Source organism: Coregonus lavaretus, assembly GCF_964263955.1.
Source record: "Coregonus lavaretus genome assembly, chromosome: 1".
In the NCBI taxonomy this organism is placed as follows: Eukaryota; Metazoa; Chordata; class Actinopteri; order Salmoniformes; family Salmonidae; genus Coregonus; species Coregonus lavaretus.
The window spans coordinates 54,177,184-54,197,155 of NC_139988.1; the positions used below are offsets into that span (position 1 = coordinate 54,177,184).

The window sequence follows — 19,972 nt, forward strand, 5'->3', positions numbered from 1 at the left end:
CACCTTAAAGCTGTCTGTGTCTTCAAATGTTCATAATGTTACATGTTGGCAAACCTCCGTTGTACGAGTTACATGCTCAGCATACACAGATAATATGATGTATTTGAAAGGCAATACTATTATTTGAATACTATTCTCATCCTAATCGTCACTATAACCTTTACTTTTATTAGGCCTATATTTATTTTTACGGAGAACTTTGATTTTAAATTGTGGCCCATTTTGCCCCGGGACACTGAGAGACATGGGTTTGCAAACACATATATTTAAGGGACCCAAGGAATGTTACTGTGTTGAAGTGGCCATTCCATTGGCCACTTGCACATTTACATTTTAGTCATTTAGCAGATGCTCTTATCCAGAGTGACTTACAGGAGCAATTAGGGTTAAGTGCCTTGCTCAAGGTCACATCGACAGATTTTTCACCTAGTCTGCTCTGGGATTCGAACAAGCGATCTTTTGTTTGCTGGCCCAACACTCTTAACCACTAGGCTACAACAAGTACAGGGTGAGCTGTCCTTTGAATAGAGTGCTCTTACAGTCCCCATGGCTGGGGAAGGTCATTGATGACATCACCCAGTCTGTGTGTTACCCCCATCCCTTCCCCCGAACACCCATGACTGGTAGTCTAAGGTGCAGGTGTCCCCCAGTCTCCCCACAACAAGCACCCCCCTCCCCTCCTCCTTAGAGAAACACTGGCTGGGCTGTGGTGATGCTTTACGACAGAGGTCTAGGAATGGACCCACCACAGAGTGCCTTCTCTTTTTATGGCCTCATAAATATATTGTTATCAGGGGGCCGGGAGAGAGTCCGTCCTCCACCCGGCGATTTATCCCCCCCCCCCCCCCGATTAGCAAGGCGCTAGCATTCTGAATCATTAATTACACAAGTAGGCTAGCAGCGCTAACTCTGTCGTCTTAATTTCTTATCTCTCCCCTGTAAGAGGGGGCCTCTTTTAAGTCAATGATTAGGTATAGGAAGTTAATTATACGTCGCTTAGGTGCGTTTTAAATGCGCTCGGATGCCAGTGCTGCTGTAGATCTGGAAGCATTCCATGAACCTGGGATGTGGACTCCATGAATCCTCTCTACCTCACACACAGTTCTATATATTTGATTCTATTAGATACTGTGGGTTACTGGATTTCTCTCTGTGTTACTGTTCTGTGACCATGTTACTGTTCAATGATCATGTCCCTATATCCATGGCTGAATGGTCAATACATCAACACATACTAGGTAGTATTTAAGTGTGGATATTGGGACAGAGTTCATGACTGTTTAAATTCCATGCAAAGCATAGCAGCTTCCCATAGAAAATAGATAATACTGTCAACACAGTCTCAATCAAATCTGCTCATACACTATTTGGAACAGCATGTTCAAATCAACTCAATCACATTACTAGAACATCATTTGAAACTTGCACAGCTAATTCAGTTATACTTGAGATTAACAATATTTGAAAGGCCCTGATCTACTCAAACCTATTCATGTTAACCTCATGCGGATCGGACCCATTTTTTCAATTTTCGCCTAAAATGGCACACCCAAATCTAACTGACTGTAGCTCAGGACCTGAAGCAAGGATATGCATATTCTTGATACCATTTGAAGGAAACACTTTGAAGTTTGTGGAAATGTGAAATTAATGTAAGAGAATATAACACATTAGATCTGGTGAAAGATAATACAAACAAAAAAACATGCGTTTTCTATGAATTATTTTGTTCCATCATCTTTGAAATGCAAGAGAAAGGCCACAATATACAGTGCCTTGCAAAAGTATTCATCCCCCTTGGCATTTTTCCTATTTTGTTGCATTACAACCTGTAATTTAAATTGATTTTTATTTGGATTTCATGTAATGGACATACACAAAATAGTCCAAATTGGTGAAGTGAAATTAAAAATTCAAACAAAATAAATAACGGAAAAGTGGTACATGCATATGTATTCACCCCCTTTGCTATGAAGCCCCTAAATAAGATCTGGTGCAACCAATTACCTTCAGAAGTCACATAATTAGTTAAATAAAGTCCACCTGTGTGCAATCTAAGTGTCACATGATCTGTCACATGATCTCAGTATATATACACCTGTTCTGAAAGGCCCCAGAGTCTGCAACACCACTAAGCAAGCGGCACAATGAAGACCAAGGAGCTCTCCAAACAGGTCAGGGACAAAGTTGTGGAGAAGTACAGATCAGGGTTGGGTTATAAAAAAATATCCGAAACTTTGAACATCCCACGGAGCACCATTAAATCCATTATTAAAAAATGGAAAGAATATGGCACCACAACAAACCTGCCAAGAGAGGGCCGCCCACCAAAACTCACGGACCAGGCACGGAGGGCATTAATCAGAGAGGCAACAAAGAGAGCAAAGATAACCCTGCAGGAGCTGCAAAGCTCCACAGCGGAGATTGGAGTATCTGTCCATAGGACCACTTTAAGCCGTACACTCCACAGAGCTGGGCTTTACGGAAGAGTGGCCAGAAAAAAGCCATAGCTTAAAGAAAAAAATAAGCAAACACGTTTGGTATTTGCCAAAAGGCATGTGGGAGACTCCCCAAACATATGGAAGAAGGTACTCTGGTCAGATGAGACTAAAATGTAGCTGTTTGGCCATCAAGGAAATGTCTGGCGCAAACCCAACACCTCTCATCACCCCGAGAACACCATCACCACAGTGAAGCATGGTGGTGGCAGCATCATGCTGTGGGGATGTTTTTCATCAGCAGGGACTGGGAAACTGGTCAGAATTGAAGGAATGATGGATGGCGCTAAATACAGGGAAATTCTTGAGGGAAACCTGTTTCAGTCTTCCAGAGATTTGAGACTGGGACGGAGGTTCACCTTCCATTAGGACAATGACCCTAAGCATACTGCTAAAGCAACACTTGAGTGGTTTAAGGGGAAACATTTAAATGTCTTGGAATGGCCTAGTCAAAGCCCAGACCTCAATCCAATTCAGAATATGTGGTATGACTTAAAGATTGCTGTACACCAGAGGAACCCATCCAACTTGAAGGAGCTGGAGCAGTTTTGCCATGAAGAATGGGTAAAAATCCCAGTGGCTAGATGTGCCAAGCTTATAGAGACATACCCCAAGAGACTTGCACCTGTAATTGCTGCAAAAGGTGGCTCTACAAAGTAGTGACTTTGGGGGGGGTGAATACTTATGCACACTCAAGTTTTCTTTTTTTTGGTCTTATTTATAGTTTTTTTCACCCCCCAAAAGATTTTGCATCTTCAAAGTGGTAGGCATGTTGTGTAAATGAAATGATACAAGCCCCCAAAAAATCCATTTTAATTCGAGGTTGTAAGGCAACAAAATAGGAAAAATGCCAAGGGGGGTGAATACCTTTGCAAGCCACTGTAATATTGCAGTTTAGGCGCAATTTAGATTTTGCCCACTTGATGGCAGCAGTGTGCGCGCAAAGTTTCAGATTGCTTAAGTTAAGCATTGCAATACTGGACTTTTTTGTATCAATTCTGCCCAAATGTGCCGAATTGGTCAATTTATACATTTTCAACTACATAACTATAAATGATATGGTAATACAACATGTAAGTTTACACACTCCCAGGAATGTCATACATGATGGATCATTAGCTTATACACTAACTTTCACACATCTAGATGGCCGGGCGGGGTGGGTGTGGAGCCAGAGACAGCAGGGGTTCAAACTGTAGAACTCAGTTTCTACATTTGAATATAAAAATGGATTTTATCAAACAAATATATGCTACATTTTATCTCTGGGACCCTTAGGATGACAAATCAGAGCAAGATTACTGAATATAAGTACATTATTTAACTTCAGAGGTGAATGTATCAAACCAGTTGCCGTGATAAGTTTTTTGTTGTTGTGCACTCTCCTCAAACAATAGCATGGTATTTTTTCACTGTAATAGTTACTGTAAATTGGACAGTGCAGTTAGATTAACAAGAATTTAAGCTTTCTGCCTATATAAGACATGTCTATGTCCTGGAAAGTTTGTTGTTACTTACAACAGTCATGCTAATCACATTAGCGCATGTTAGCTCAACCGTCCCGAATACGGGACACCGATCCCATAGAGGTTAACTGCTTTACAATTCTGTTTTGGATTTTTGTCATGTTGAATATTATTCTCCACTGGGGTGAAAACTTCTGACCACTGTGTTTGTGCCACCAGGTGGTGCTGTGCACCTCATAAATGAAATTAAATGCCCAAAGGCAACCAACCACAAAGGCCAACCTGAGAGGCCCATCAAGAGTATAGGCCTACTCCACTTGAAGCAATTCACTGTTGATGACAAACTGTTTTCATCTTTTTCAGGATCACTGACCAGAGGTTTGAAAAGGTGCCATATTTTGTCTTCGGAGACTTCAACTTCAGGTTGGACACAAGGCAGGTTGTTGAGGTAAGCACTGATGCATGTATTGCAAGCATATCAGTTACAGAGTCTACAATGATATCTGTGTGTGTGTGTGTGTGTGTGTGTGTGTGTGTGTGTGTGTGTGTGTGTGTGTGTGTGTGTGTGTGTGTGTATGGGTTCATGAACATAGTTTGCCAGGGTTTGCGGGGGCCACCAGCCCCTCACAGTTATGACTCATTATCACCCCTCTACTGTGTTTGGCCCAGCTGTCTTTGCCAACCAACCCTCCAAGTGCAGTGTTATGTTATGGTGCCGTTCCCCTCTCTTTCTCTATGTCTTTCTCCCTCCCCTTCTCTTGGTGTAAATGAGGCTACATTAGAGAGTCAGTGTAGAGTAGTCATTCAGCAATCCTCATCAGGAGATAGGGGGGGGGGGTTGTAGGATAACAAGCCATAAAGTTCCACACAGACAGGGGAGCTCCATGATAACAGAGACCAGACACTTGTGGGACAAACCCTGCTCTCACCACACAATGGCCCCTCAAATCAGTGGCTCTGTTCAAGGTGTGGGCATTGTTCATTTGGGAGAAGCCCCGCTCTCTCAAAAGGGAAGGGGAATAGGAGTGGGGAGGAGGGAGGTGGGAAGTTGTTGAATGGAGGGGTTTTGCTCAAATGGTTCAGGAAAGACTTCATCCTGTGAGGTAAAGTGAGAAGGGCCTTTTGAGTGGGGAATGTGGTTTAACCATCCAACCACTAGGGGAGGAATTCAATAGAATATTTGATTGAGTGCAGCAACCAACTAGTCCTGTGCCAATGAGACTGGGAGAGGTCATGTTTTTCCTCAAGATAATAATTGAATGAGCATGTTGTTTCAAGCTGCTGTGTTGTTGTGTGTGACCATCTGATGTTTTTTACTGTATCTATCACATTGATATATTGCATTTTCTAATTCTCCGGTGGTACATTGGATTCCACAGACGTAATTGGTGCACATTAGAGCTGCTGATCATGTGAGAATATTATAAGTTGCTTTGGAGATAATACAGTAAGCCAAGGTCCCAAGTCCACAGCAGCCACAGCCTGAGAGGGAGGAGGGAAGAGTAGATGCCTGAAGAATTATCAGAGAACACTGAGACTATTGAGAAAAACCGTTGTGAATCAAAGACACTCGACCCAACATCTAGTTTACCTCGATTGAGGAATATGATGTGTTTAGCATGACTGTGATCATGAAATACAAACAGCGGGCATATAGCGGGCATTAGTTTCATATTACAGCTACCGCTGAGACATAGTCATTGTGACCATAGGTCCACACGGAAAGTGACGTTTTCAACGAAAATTACAGAAGCGGGGTACGGAAGCAATCTTTCCCCATTGAAAGCAGTTCAGCCAAGCCTAAATTCAAGCAATAACGTAACACATAGTTTACTTTTTGTTATTATAACTGGATTACAGCTCCTGTCCAAATGTTGTGAATGATGTATATTCATGTCAGAGGAGGCTGATGGGAGGAGCTAAAGGAGGACAGGCTCATAGTAATGGCTGGAATGGAATAGATGGAACGGTATCAAACATATGCAAACCACATGTTTGATTTTGTTCTGTTCATTTCATTTCAGCCATTACAATGAGCCCGTCCTCCTATAGCTCCTCCCTCCAGCCTCCTCTGATTCATGTCATAAACCATGTTTCCATCCAACATTGTTATGCTAGTAAAGTACGTCGGGTAAAAAATGTCACGACAGGCCTGATGGAAACAGCTAATTTGTTGACAAAACAAAATACACTAGACAAGGTGGGATATTTTTGTGTCTGTGAAGTTAATTATGAGAGAAATGCCGCTGGACACCCTTTTATGTGCAAAAATTGATAAAATAATCCTCATATCGAAGTAAACTTGGAGTCACGCGACGATATGTTGTGTGGTCCTCCCACTACGACTCGGGAAAGCATGCAGTTTATTAGGCTACAGATGAAATAAGTTATGATGAACTTCACAGGGTGGTGAAAGTGCACGATGATGAGCTTGATGCTCCTTTCCAATAAATATTGAGGGTCTTATTCTGGTGACATGATGATTGATGCTTGGCTGCCGTTTGACAACAAAAAATAATCTTGCTCATTTGTCCATAATAACCTCATCATGTAGGCTATTCCTGCACTGTATCTGCGAGCTGTTGGCTAGAGCGCACGTGCCAAGACCATAGTGGGCACATTCGCTATATAACCCCACATTTTTTAAATAATACTGTTTTTTACCCCCCTTTTCTCCCTAATTTCGTGATATCCAATTGCGATTCAATTACGATCTTGTCTCATCGCTGCAACTCCCCAACGGGCTCAGGAGAGGCGAAGGTCGAATCATGCGTCCTCCAAAACATGACTCGCCAATCCGCGCATCTTAACACCCGCTCGTTTGACCCGGAAGGCAGCTGCACCAATGTGTCAGAGGAAACACTGATCAACTGACGGCCAAAGTCAGCCTGCAGGCGCCCGGCCCGCCACAAGGAGTCGCTAGAGCGCGATGAGCCAAGTAAAGCCCCCCCGGCCAAACCTTCCACTAACCTGGACGATGCTGGGCCAATTGTGCACCGCCCTATGGGACTCCCGGTCACGGCCAGTTGTGACACAGCCTGGGGTTCGATCGCAACACTGCGATGCAGTGCCTTAGACCGCTGCGCCACTCGGGAGGCCATAACGCAATTTTTTTAATGACAACACCATTAGTAGAGTTGAAAATGCGATGGAAACCATTTAACTTGTATTTTTTATTCGGTACATGGGAATTTAACCGCAAAAGTAGTTTTTATGTGCACTATGTCATCACGCACAGCCGTTTATCCGCAATAAGTCAATTTGATGGAAACACATCTCTAGTGGGAAAATGTGCATATTGTTTTTACGCGGATTTTAGAATATTTGCATGAAGATCTGTCGCCAATTGGATGTAAACATAGCTATAGTCACCAGTCAACTCCATTACACTCAAAAGTTATGCTACCAGTCTGTTTTACTGAGTGTTAGCACGCTAATAGCACACCCTGTACACCCAAATGTATATTTTTAACTGGTATGCAGTAGGTTGATAACGATTTCACCAAAGTATGTATCAGACATTTCAAACAACATTCCCAGCTAATGAGAAAACAGTCATGGTATTTAATTTAAGGGAATGAACAAGATTTAACAAGGCAACCTTGAGGCTAATTTAAAAGGATTTTTAGGGATTTTTTACATCTATACCCCAGTACGACCTACGTGACTGCAGTAAAATGGGGGAGGGGTTCTTTAGTACCAAGAGTACCTCAGGAAGTCAGATCTGTGGTCCGTGAAGTCCCTTCTACCACCACTCTCTTCTACAACCACTCTCTATTCACACTCACTCACACACACACACACACACACACTATCTCTCTCCTCGCACACACACTTACTCATAAGCCCCTCTACATTATTTTACTCCTTCCTAAGAGGTCCTCATATTCACCCTTTAACGGGGCAACACCAAATGCTGATGACATCATCCAAGGGGCTCGGCTCGTTAAAGAGGCAGCATTCTACTCATATAAACCCGTCCAGTGCAGAGCTCACCGGTTTGATTTAATGGTGACCTGTGCTATATGTGGTTGTGGAGGGACGCTGTGATGTCACCAGTAAACAGATGAGTGTAGTCTCCATGTGGCTCATAGCTCCAGCCAGGGGCTATGTCAACCCGTTAATGACAATTAATGTCAGCCGGACAATTAGTGCACATTGAGACTGGGACTATGCTTTACTATAGATTTGCCCTGGTGGATCGATCGGGCCTGCTTATCTGGAGATTTACTCAGATGGAGGGCTTCTCTCTCTGTTTCTCTCTCACTCTCTTAACACACACACACATGCATTAGGGACACTTACCTTTCCGCTTGTTTAATGCTCTTTCTTACCACCTCATGAGCAAGAACTGTCCCATATTATTTGTGGGCAAAAACGAGGAGCATTTAACACATGTATTTCTCTATAGTTGCGATACACTACAGCTACACTGCTTTGCTCTGTCCAAGTGTCATCATGGACACCCGCTGCAATGAGAATAGCCACCAGACCCTCCCCTTTACCCATCATGCCCTGCGGGTTGTTGTGGGTGAGTCTGCTGTGTCTGTGTGTGTGGTGGTCTACTCTCCAGGCCCTATGTCCTATGCCCCATTGTCCCAGGGTTGGATACAGGTGGCGGATTCCTGTCATGCTTGTGCGGCAGGATCAGTAACCAGAGGCTGTTGCCAGCTCCCCTCCCAACTGGGCTCTCCATTAATTGTGTCCGACAGAGGGAATTGGCTTCAATTGACCCACATTCACTGGGCCTTTCACTGGGGGACAAAGGACACAGCCAAGTGGAGACTAATGCTGGGGCTGAGCTCCCTGGAGGTGGTCTCCCCAGTGTCATCGCCCAGTCCCTGGTCCTTTTCTGACTGGCCAGGAGAGGTGCAGGGAGAGGTGGGCCCAGCCAGGGAGATGGGCAGCCTCATTCCTCCACCTGCACAAGCACTCGTGGGTGGATGGGGCAGTGGGTGCCCATTTTCCAATTGTATGCCATTACACTCTGTTTACTGCTTGTAATCTAACCACTGCATTCTTAGTGGTGCACTGGGTTATCATGGTTCCAAGGAGAATAGTGTCTATATGTTCCTATAGTACTGCTGTTTTATGTAGATACTGTCCTGAGTGTGTACAGTATGTTTGAGAGAAGGCATTTGGAGCAGAGGAACCACCTGTGTGCTGAGACTGTCCGGCAGAGGCTGAAGAAGAGATGCATGGGATGTCCGGGACCCCTGGGGACCAGTGGCTGTGAATCACAGAGGCTCAGTGACAGCCCCAGGCTCCATGCCTGGACGCTCAGTATATTTAAAATCCCTCCTAATTAAACTTTATAGAATGTAAATTTAATATCTGCAGAAATTGTGTGCTTCTGGCCGGCCGCTCCAATTTAAGGATTGATGGAGGTCAGCAGGGAGGTTAATTGCTGACTTGATCTACTGTCCCCATGACATAGCTTGTGCCTGTTTTAATTGGAGTTTATCTGGCCGCTACATGGGCGGATTTCATTAGGCTAGCAGCCTCTCACCGCGCAACCTCTCCCTGTGCGAGGGAGATCCAGGTTGGAGGACGTATGGAAGTGCTCGGTAGAGCCCCCTGTCTGTGGCTAGAGGGAAGAGCAGGGGGATGGCAGGGGACGGCCAAGGCATCAATCTTCCTCCTTTGCCCTGGGCCTTTCTCTCACTTGAGCAGCATGAAATTAAAGGTGGGGCTGTTGACTAGGAGGGGCTGTTGACTAGGACCCACTCCAAATTAATGCTGTAAAATGCTCATTAGTGACAAGCAGGGTAATAAATATTTAATTTTTGTCGTGGTGCTTTACAGCAAATGTCCCATGCTAGGGAAAAGTGTGACGGGTGTGTGATTGTATGTGATACTGTTTTTAATATTCTAAAAATATTCTTAATACAGTGTGCCTCTAAACTGGCCTGTGTGGAGATGTTTGTGTGTGTGTGTGTGTGTATGTATGGGCATACAGTGAGGGAAAAAAGTATTTGATCCCCTGCTGATTTTGTACGTTTGCCCACTGACAAAGAAATGATCAGTCTATAATTTTAATGGTAGGTTTATTTGAATAGTGAGAGACAGAATAACAACAAAAAAATCCAGAAAAACGCATGTCAAAAATGTTATAAATTGATTTGCATTTTAATGAGGGAAATAAGTATTTGACCCCCTCTCAATCAGAAAGATTTCTGGCTGCCAGGTGTCTTTTATACAGGTAACGAGCTGAGATTAGGAGCACACTCTTAAAGGGGAGTGCTCCTAATCTCAGCTTGTTACCTGTATAAAAGACACCTGTCCACAGAAGCAATCAATCAAATCAAATCAAATCAAATCAAATCAAATTTTATTGGTCACATGCGCCGAATACAACAGGTGCAGACATTACAGTGAAATGCTTACTTACAGCCCTTAACCAACAGTGCATTTATTTTAAACAAAAAAGTAAGAATAAAACAACAACAAAAAAGTGTTGAGAAAAAAAGAGCAGAAGTAAAATAAAGTGACAGTAGGGAGGCTATATATACAGTAAAATAAAGTGACAGTAGGGAGGCTATATATACAGGGGGGTACCGTTGCATAGTCAATGTGCGGGGGCACCGGCTAGTTGAGGTAGTTGAGGTAATATGTACATGTGGGTAGAGTTAAAGTGACTATGCATAAATACTTAACAGAGTAGCAGCAGCGTAAAAAGGATGGGGTGGGGGGGCAGTGCAAATAGTCCGGGTAGCCATGATTAGCTGTTCAGGAGTCTTATGGCTTGGGGGTAGAAGCTGTTGAGAAGTCTTTTGGACCTAGACTTGGCACTCCGGTACCGCTTGCCGTGCGGTAGCAGAGAGAACAGTCTATGACTAGGGTGGCTGGAGTCTTTGACAATTTTGAGGGCCTTCCTCTGACACCGCCTGGTATAGAGGTCCTGGATGGCAGGGAGCTTTGCCCCAGTGATGTACTGGGCCGTACGCACTACCCTCTGTAGTGCCTTGCGGTCAGAGGCCAAGCAGTTGCCATACCAGGCGGTGATGCAACCAGTCAGGATGCTCTCGATGGTGCAGCTGTAGAATTTTTTGAGGATCTGAGGACCCATGCCAAATCTTTTTAGTCTCCTGAGGGGGAATAGGCTTTGTCGTGCCCTCTTCACGACTGTCTTGGTGTGTTTGGACCATGATAGTTCGTTGGTGATGTGGACACCAAGGAACTTGAAGCTCTCAACCTGTTCCACTACAGCCCCGTCGATGAGAATGGGGGCGTGCTCAGTCCTCTTTTTTTTCCTGTAGTCCACAATCAACCAGATTCCAAACTCTCCACCATGGCCAAGACCAAAGAGCTCTCCAAGGATGTGAGGAACAAGATTGTAGACCTACACAAGGCTGGAATGGGCTACAAGACCATCGCCAAGCAGCTTGGTGAGAAGGTGACAACAGTTGGTGCGATTATTCGCAAATGGAAGAAACACAAAAGAACTGTCAATCTCCCTCGGCCTGGGGCTCCATGCAAGATCTCACCTCGTGGAGTTGCAATGATCATGAGAATGGTGAGGAATTAGCCCAGAACTACACAGGAGGATCTTGTCAATGATCTCAAGGCAGCTGGGACCATAATCACCAAGAAAACAATTGGTTACACACTACGCCGTGAAGGACTGAAATCCTGCAGCGCCTGCAAGGTCCCCCTGCTCAAGAAAGCACATATACAGGCCCGTCTGAAGTTTGCCAATGAACATCTGAATGATTCAGAGGAGAACTGGGTGAAAGTGTTGTGGTCAGATGAGACCAAAATCGAGCTCTTTGGCATCAACTCAACTCGCCGTGATTGGAAGAGGAGGAATGCTGCCTATGACCCCAAGAACACCATCCCCACCGTCAAACATGGAGGTGGAAACATTATGCTTTGGGGGTGTTTTTCTGCTAAGGGGACAGGACAACTTCACCACATCAAAGGGACGATGGACAGGGCCATGTACCGTCAAATCTTGGGTGAGAACCTCCTTCCCTCAGCCAGGGCATTGAAAATGGGTCGTGGATGGGTATTCCAGCATGACAATGATCCAAAACACACGGCCAAGGCAACAAAGGAGTGGCTCAAGAAGAAGCACATTAAGGTCCTGGAGGGGCCTACCCTGTCTCCAGACCTTAATCCCATAGAAAATCTGTGGAGGGAGCTGAAGGTTCAAATTGCCAAACGTCAGCCTCGAAACCTTAATGACTTGGAGAATATCTGCAAAGAGGAGTGGGACAAAATCCCTCCTGAGATGTGTGCAAACCTGGTGGCCAACTACAAGAAACATCTGACCTCTGTGATTGCCAACATGGGTTTTGCCACCAAGTACTGAGTCATGTTTTGCAGAAGCGTCAAATACTTATTTCCCTCATTAAAATGCAAATCAATTTATAACATTTTTGACATGCGTTTTTCTGGATTTTTATTGTTGTTATTCTGTCTCTCACTGTTCAAATAAACCTACCATTAAAATTATAGACTGATCATGTCTTTGTCAGTGGGCAAACGTACAAAATCAGCAGGGGATCAAATACTTTTTTCCCTCACTGTACGTGTGTATGGGCATACATGGGTCCCGTGTAGCTCAGTTGGTAGAGCATGGCGCTTGCAACGCCAGGGTTGTGGGTTCGATTCTCACAGGTGACTAGTATGAAAAAAAAAAAATGTATGCACTCACTAACTGTAAGTCGCTCTGGATAAGAGCGTCTGCTAAATGACTAAAATGTAAATGTAATGGGTGTGTGTTAGTGATACATGGGTCAGCTGTTTGTTCACCTGCACCCGCCCGCAATTGCTAATAACCAATCGGCAACCGGCGGACTATATGTGACAGAGGTGTGGACTCAAGTCGCATGACTTGGACTCGAGTCGGACTCCAATCACAAATTTGATGACTTGAGACTCGACTTGATATAAAAATAACTTGACTTGGAGCCTCAAGACTCAACATTAACTTAAGACTGATGACTTTAAATTATCTGGTGAAGTTTTCGTCTTGATTGTTGACAAGTCATCAGAATTGGCACGCAAAGGCCGGAGCGCATATCAAGATTAGTGACCAGAAAGCACTTGCTTAATTTCCTCCGGTTTTGCCTGATAAAAACAGATAGGCCTACATTTTATATTATCCAAATGAAATACAGTTTAGAAATCTACTACAGAGGCATCTTTGACAAAACAATAATAGGCTGCCTGGCGATTCTATTGATCATTTTTATATTTCAGATAGGCCTAGTTTGGGTGGCTACTGGCTATATGTCTAAAGATAGCTGTAACATTATATCCCTACCTGATATTGGCTGCTAATATGAATGACTTTCTGGTAAAAATGCAGATGTAAGATCGCTGATTTGCTGTACATCTATTGGAGCTCAAATGTCGAATTGTAGGGAGAGTGGATTTCCATTAATAAATATCGAGCTCCAAAAATGGTTTGGTGATCAACAATATTAACTGTTTACTTTGCAAGCTCACCAGCAATGGGACATCAAGCACCAATTACTAACATAGGCCTACTTGTCTTTTGTTATGTCAAAATTGCTTGAAATGTATCATTCTGTTATGAAGCTTGCATTTGGAATTTGTTTAAATGAATTATTACTTAATCAAAATGTGTTGTAGGTAAAATAATGAAAAGGGCTGTCTGGTTCCTCAATAAATAGACAAAGATTTGTAGTTGAACAAGTCATTGCATGTATAGATTTTTTTAAACTTGTGACTCGACTTGACTTTCTCTTAGAATGCACGACTTGGACTTGACTCGACCCGTTCGTTCTACTTGGGACTCAGACTTAAGAGTTGGACCTTGTGACTTGGGACTTGCTTGTGACTTGATTAATAGTGACTTGATCCCACGTCTGACATGTGATAAATGAAAATCTGAGGCCCGCACCCGACCCTAACCCGCAATTATAGAAAATGCGCTGAACAGTCCGAGATGGCTGAACGATTTCTTGACAGTCCTTTTTAGATAGGCCTATGTTTCTGCTTATAATTTCCGACATTTTGTTAGGCTATTTGTTAGTCAACTTGTCTATAATTAGATAAATGCAGCATCTCTTCTGTCACTACTTGTTGCCTTAGAAGACTAAGTAAACCCTTGCTCACCAGAATATTGTCATAAATCGATAGAACGAATGCTTCAATGTAGTTGACATCGGTAAAGTTTGTTTTCTCTTTCCGCTTTCATCTCCACTTCTCTCACGCAGCAAAGATGTTTAGGGACTGGGCCCACCGGGGGAGAAAATGCAATAGCAAAAAAAAAGAAGGAAAGATTTCCACGCAAAGTTTCCAAATGAGATCAGTTTGACCGGTTTTAAGGAAATTAAAAGCTGTTAAAATGACCCATGTTTTTGATAAGATTTCAGTTCGGCTTGGATGCATATTTTATGTGGTTGAAATACTATCCGTTTTTATGATGCTGATAAAGATAGCACCGCCACCTTTACTTTGCGCATTCATTCTCTCAAGATGCTGAAAGAAATACATCATATTTCTCCACTCCTGTTCCCGAGTCAGAATTTTTGGTGCATCAGTTTACTGCAAGAAATTAATTGCTTAATTCTGCAGGAGTTAATATTGTATTAGGCAATGTGAGAGGTACGTTTCAAGTTTTAATGTCACGTGCAATTACAGTGAAATGCCTTTCTTGCAATAGACCTACAATCAGTGCCCAGATTTCAGTTAGGCTACTATTCCATTTAACCCATCTTAACAGGAAGTACAATTCCCTTGACGTGACATTTTGAAGTCCCCATCTTGTGACTGTCAAATTTTTCAAGCGCATTACAATCATGACACATAACAGAGCCAGCACTGCTATCATCCTCATTTACCACATAACTCAATCTTTCCCAAACATTAGACTACTGTTCTGTCCCCCTCTTCTATTTATTTTCAACATTTCGCATCTTTTCTCTTATTGAATTAAACTACGACCTTGTCCTTTTTGCCTCAGTGGATTGATAACTTTTTCTGCTCAAGTTCCCTAAAGCATTTGCCAATTGGCGTGTATTTAGCGCGCTACAGTTAGAGCCTAAAGATTAGGTTTGCTACGCACTAACGCCAGATAAAAATAATGAAAGAAAAACCTCAATGTATGTAGCCTATAGATATGAATTGCACAAGAATTATACATGTATGGATTTTTGATGGATTGTTTTCTCTTTATTCAACCCACCCGCCCACAATATTTCATGACCCTAAACCCGCGGATATAACTGCGGGGACTGAGGGTTATGAGTCAACCCGCACATCACTATTGTGTGTGTGAGAGCTTGCATGTGTTCTTCCATGACTGTAATAATGTATTTATGCCTTCATGTGATACATATACATTACTCTTCAGATAGGCTGCAAAGAGTCATTTAGGGTTGTTGATGCATATTTCCTTGGCACATGAACCTGTTTCTGGGTAAATCATATTCACTGCCTTGTCCCTTTTTGCCACAGCCTTTGATTAGCATGTGTGCTAACGTGGGCCCTGCTATTAATCAAAACAGAGGGAGTGTAATTAAGTATACACTACATTAGTCAGGCTAATAAATTTTTGGGGCCATCCATCCGTTAGCCACTGGGCTGGCACTGATTGGGCCTCTGTTCTGGGGGACCCTGGACACCAGGGACTGTGGGGACTGTGACCCTCCTTGGCTGCCGTCACACACATGCACATGTGCACCCACACACATGCATATTTACGTGATTGAGCACACACGCATATTCACGTGTTTGAGCACACACACACACACACGTTCATGGGATTGAGCACACACACACACACTGCTGCCTACCAACTCCCCAAATCCTACAGCAGGAGGAGTTTCCTACTTCACCAAACTTACCAAAATCTCTATCATATACACGGTGTTGTGATACATTGATCATCTCATTTGATCTCTTAGCAGCACCATCTTAGGTTGTTAAACCAATATGATCACTGACAATGAGGCCTGCAGTAATCCAAAAATAGGGATTACAAGATAAGTCTTACTTTTGAGGTCATCATGTCATCATGATACAGCCTCACCTTGTCACTAGACCAGATGTTGATTCTCTAGAAAATGTTATCAGCTCGTATCTCAGACAAAGATGTGTCCATATGAAGATAAACCTTCATGATCTGGGTAATTCATCACAATGAGGCCCCATTTATATGAGTGATAACCCGTCTGGATAGAGGGAGATTATTCCCCCTGGGACAAAAGCGCTTGTTTTCTCCTTTTTTCTCTGTTTGCTTGCCATGCTAATGAAAACACAGAGCGAGAGTTCAGCGACGAGGGCGGAACTTGAGCGATGTCGCTTTGATCAGGACGCCGTTCCGCAATAAAAACGCTCTGCAAATGAAGAACAAGCAGTGGCTTCTGTTGGTCCTCCTCATCAACAACAGCCTCCTCATCAACAAGAGCTGCAGCCATTGTGTTACTGGCCGGAGCTGCTGGCAGCTGGGCCCGCCATGCCAGGGGTAGATGACATGGTGTGACAGGGGGTGAGGGCAGCGCCTGGCACCAGTGGTCACCCACCGCCCCCCCTCAGACCGTAGCGTCGTGGCCTCTCTGGTCCTTGGTTGGCCTGGATCGTAGCCCCATTGACCTCTCAGTCAATGATGCCACACCTGCTGGTCACTCTGGCCACCTTCTTAGTCTCTAGTGGGGCTTTAGTTCTCTTATTCTCATTTGATCATTTTTTGTCCTCACACACTTATCTCACACTTTTTCCTCTCATCCCAATTTTCTTTCAGCTGACTCACTCACTCACTCTCTCTCTCTCTCTCTCTCTCTCTCTCACTCACTCACTCACTCACTCACTTACTCACTCACTCACCCTCTTTCACTCTCTGCCTGTCTTTCTCTATCATCTCCCTGTCACCCCTCCATCCCCATCTCGCTCTCTTTCTGAATGCAGGAGGTTTTTGTCCTCACTCATTCTTTGACTTTTTTTCCCATCCTCCTTTCTCCTGACTTGGCCCCCAACATTCCAGAGCGCTGTTCATTCGTCTTTAACTGCTCGGGAAACTCTGGGGAAAAAGAGGATCAAAGAGAAGGAACAAGCCGTTTTGTCTAGCGGAGGGGGCTCTATTCTCACTGAAATGTCAGGTGTTAAATTGGGTCAGGAAGGCAGCTTATGCCACAATGGGGATATGAGGATATTAGCTAAAAGCACATGGCCAGGCAGACTGACAAGCATGTACTAATATAGGCTTGTCATATGAGCTTAGAGCTGCCTAGCTGCCACCCCCTAGGACATGTGTGTGCGGCGATATTAGGCTGTCTGAGTGGACATGGTTGTAGACAAGATAAGCACTATTATGTTGAATAATGAGATGAAAGCTCTGTAGAAATATCAGCGGATGTGTTGCACAGCTGACAGTGAACTGTGGCCGATAATCCCACATACTTGTCTGACATATCATTACACTTGTGATCTTATTTACTATCTTAGATTCACGCCTCATTTGTTCTGGAGTAAAGATGTTGTTTTTCCATTTACCTTGAACAACTCCAACTGCATAACCTGGCATCAACAGTGCCATTGAATAGGATACTTTTCTCCTTTTCTAAGCAACTGGTTTCCCTCATGCTCCAAATTATGGAGTTTGAGTTTCCCTATGGATCTTATCGGTTTGTCTCCCAATGCACTACATGGACACTTTTTCACAGTGTCCTCCTCGCCTCGATCATAGTCAAAATGGAGCCCATCCATGCAGCCATTGAAAAACTCTGAGGGAAGAACAACTGCTAACAGTGGGTTTTATTTAGTTCCAAATTAAATGTGGCATAAACTGTTGAGGATAAGGGCGTCTTTGTGCCTGGTGCATAGTGCCCTGCTTGGATGATGTCAGTCTGTTTGACTAATGGAGTGCTGGGGGGGGTTGCAGGCACACGATCACACACACAGGCACACACATACAGTGAGGGGAAAAAAGTATTTGATCCCCTGCTGATTTGGTACGTTTGCCCACTAACAAAGAAATGACCAGTCCATAATTGTAATGGTAGGTTTATTTGAACAGTGAGAGACAGAATAACAACAAAAAATCCAGAAAAACGCATGTCAAAAATTGTATAAATTGATTTGCAATTTAATGAGGGAAATAAGTATTTGACCCCCTCTCAATCAGAAAGATTTCTGCCTCCCAGGTGTCTTTTATACAGGTAACGAGCTGAGATTAGGAGCACACTCTTAAAGGGAGTGCTCCTAATCTCAGCTTGTTACCTGTATAAAAGACACCTGTCCACAGAAGCAATCAATCAATCAGATTCCAAACTCTCCACCATGGCCAAGACCAAAGAGCTCTCCAAGGATGTCAGGTTGACCTACACAAGGCTGGAATGGGCTAAAAGACCATCGCCAAGCATCTTGGTGAGAAGGTGACAACAGTTGGTGCGATTATTCGCAAATGGAAGAAACACAAAAGACCTGTCGATCTCCCTCGGCCTGGGGCTCCATGCAAGATCTCACCTCGTGGAGTTGCAATGATCATGAGAACGGTGAGGAATCAGCCCAGAACTACACAGGAGGATCTTGTCAATGATCTCAAGGCAGCTGGGACCATAGTCACCAAGAAAACAATTGGTAACACACTACGCCGTGAAGGACTGAAATCCTGCAGTGCCCACAAGGTCCCCCTGCTCAAGAAACCACATTTACAGGCCCGTCTGAAGTTTGCCAATGAACATCTGAATGATTCAGAGGAGAACTGGGTGAAAGTGTTGTGGTCAGATGAGACCAAAATGGAGCTCTTTGGCATCAACTCAACTCGCCGTGTTTGGAGGAGGAGGAATGCTGCCTATGACCCCAAGAACACCATCCCCACCGTCAAACATGGAGGTGGAAACATTATGCTTTGGGGTTGTTTTTCTGCTAAGGGGACAGGACAACTTCACCGCATCAAAGGGACGATGGACGGGGCCATGTACCGTCAAATCTTGGGTGAGAACCTCCTTCCCTCAGCCAGGGCATTGAAAATGGGTTGTGGATGGGTATTCCAGCATGACAATGACCCAAAACACACGGCCAAGGCAACAAAGGAGTGGTTCAAGAAGAGGCACATTAAGGTCCTGGAGTGGCCTAGCCAGCCTCTAGACCTTAATCCCATAGAAAATCTGTGGAGGGAGCTGAAGGTTCGAGTTGCCAAACGTCAGCCTCGAAACCTTAATGACTCGGAGAAGATCTGCAAAGAGGAGTGGGACAAAATCCCTCCTGAGATGTGTGCAAACCTGGTGGCCAACTACAAGAAACGTCTGACCTCTGTGATTGCCAACAAGGGTTTTGCCACCAAGTACTAAGTCATGTTTTGCAGAGGGGTCAAATACTCATTTCCCTCATTAAAATGCAAATCAATTTATAACATTTTTGACATGCGGTTTTCTGGATTTTTTTGTTGTTATTCTGTCTCTCACTGTTCAAATAAACCTACCATTAAAATTATAGACTGATCATGTCTTTGTCAGTGGGCAAACGTACAAAATCAGCAGGGGATCAAATACTTTTTTCCCTCACTGTATACACACACAGCCATTCTTATATTGTTCTATTTTATATCAATCATATCAAACAAATAAAACTTTGATGGGCAGTTTCTCAGTAGCACAACTTATTAATTACATATCAACATCTGGGATGGATTTCCAATTAAAAGCTAATGCTGTTTGAACTGAGAATATAAAGAATGCAATATCCATCCAAAGGAGATGGAGAGATCTGATTTACATCTTATTCATGGGGTTGGATGGGCTGTAGATACTGTCAGTCATAGAGAGGTGGTCCCACAGAGGATCCCTTTGTAACACAGCTGTAAACCCAGCGTTGGCACCTAGGGCTTTTAAACAACTCTGCTCAGTGACATTAAGAGTCGCTCAGCTCTTTTCACAGCCCTCTGACAAATATCTCATCATATTTAAGAGGCCCCATTAAGTGGCACAGTGAGAATTCATGGGCCTCTTTCTACAATTCCCCCAGTGATTTATCTGTGATGGCCATATTGGCCTGGCTCTTTGAGGGGCTCGTCTTTGTCTTAGAGGAGGCCCG

At 43.8% G+C, this 19,972-nt stretch overlaps 1 protein-coding gene across 1 annotated transcript in view; it reads left to right on the forward strand.

Moving 5' to 3' along the window:
- inpp5a (inositol polyphosphate-5-phosphatase A) overlaps positions 1-19,972 on the forward strand; it is a 228,484-nt gene that overhangs the window by 166,409 nt on the left and 42,103 nt on the right. The window contains exon 9 of the mRNA XM_084187952.1: positions 4,328-4,412. Coding sequence (XP_084044078.1) covers positions 4,328-4,412 — 85 coding nt within the window. The remainder of the gene's footprint in view (positions 1-4,327; positions 4,413-19,972) is intronic.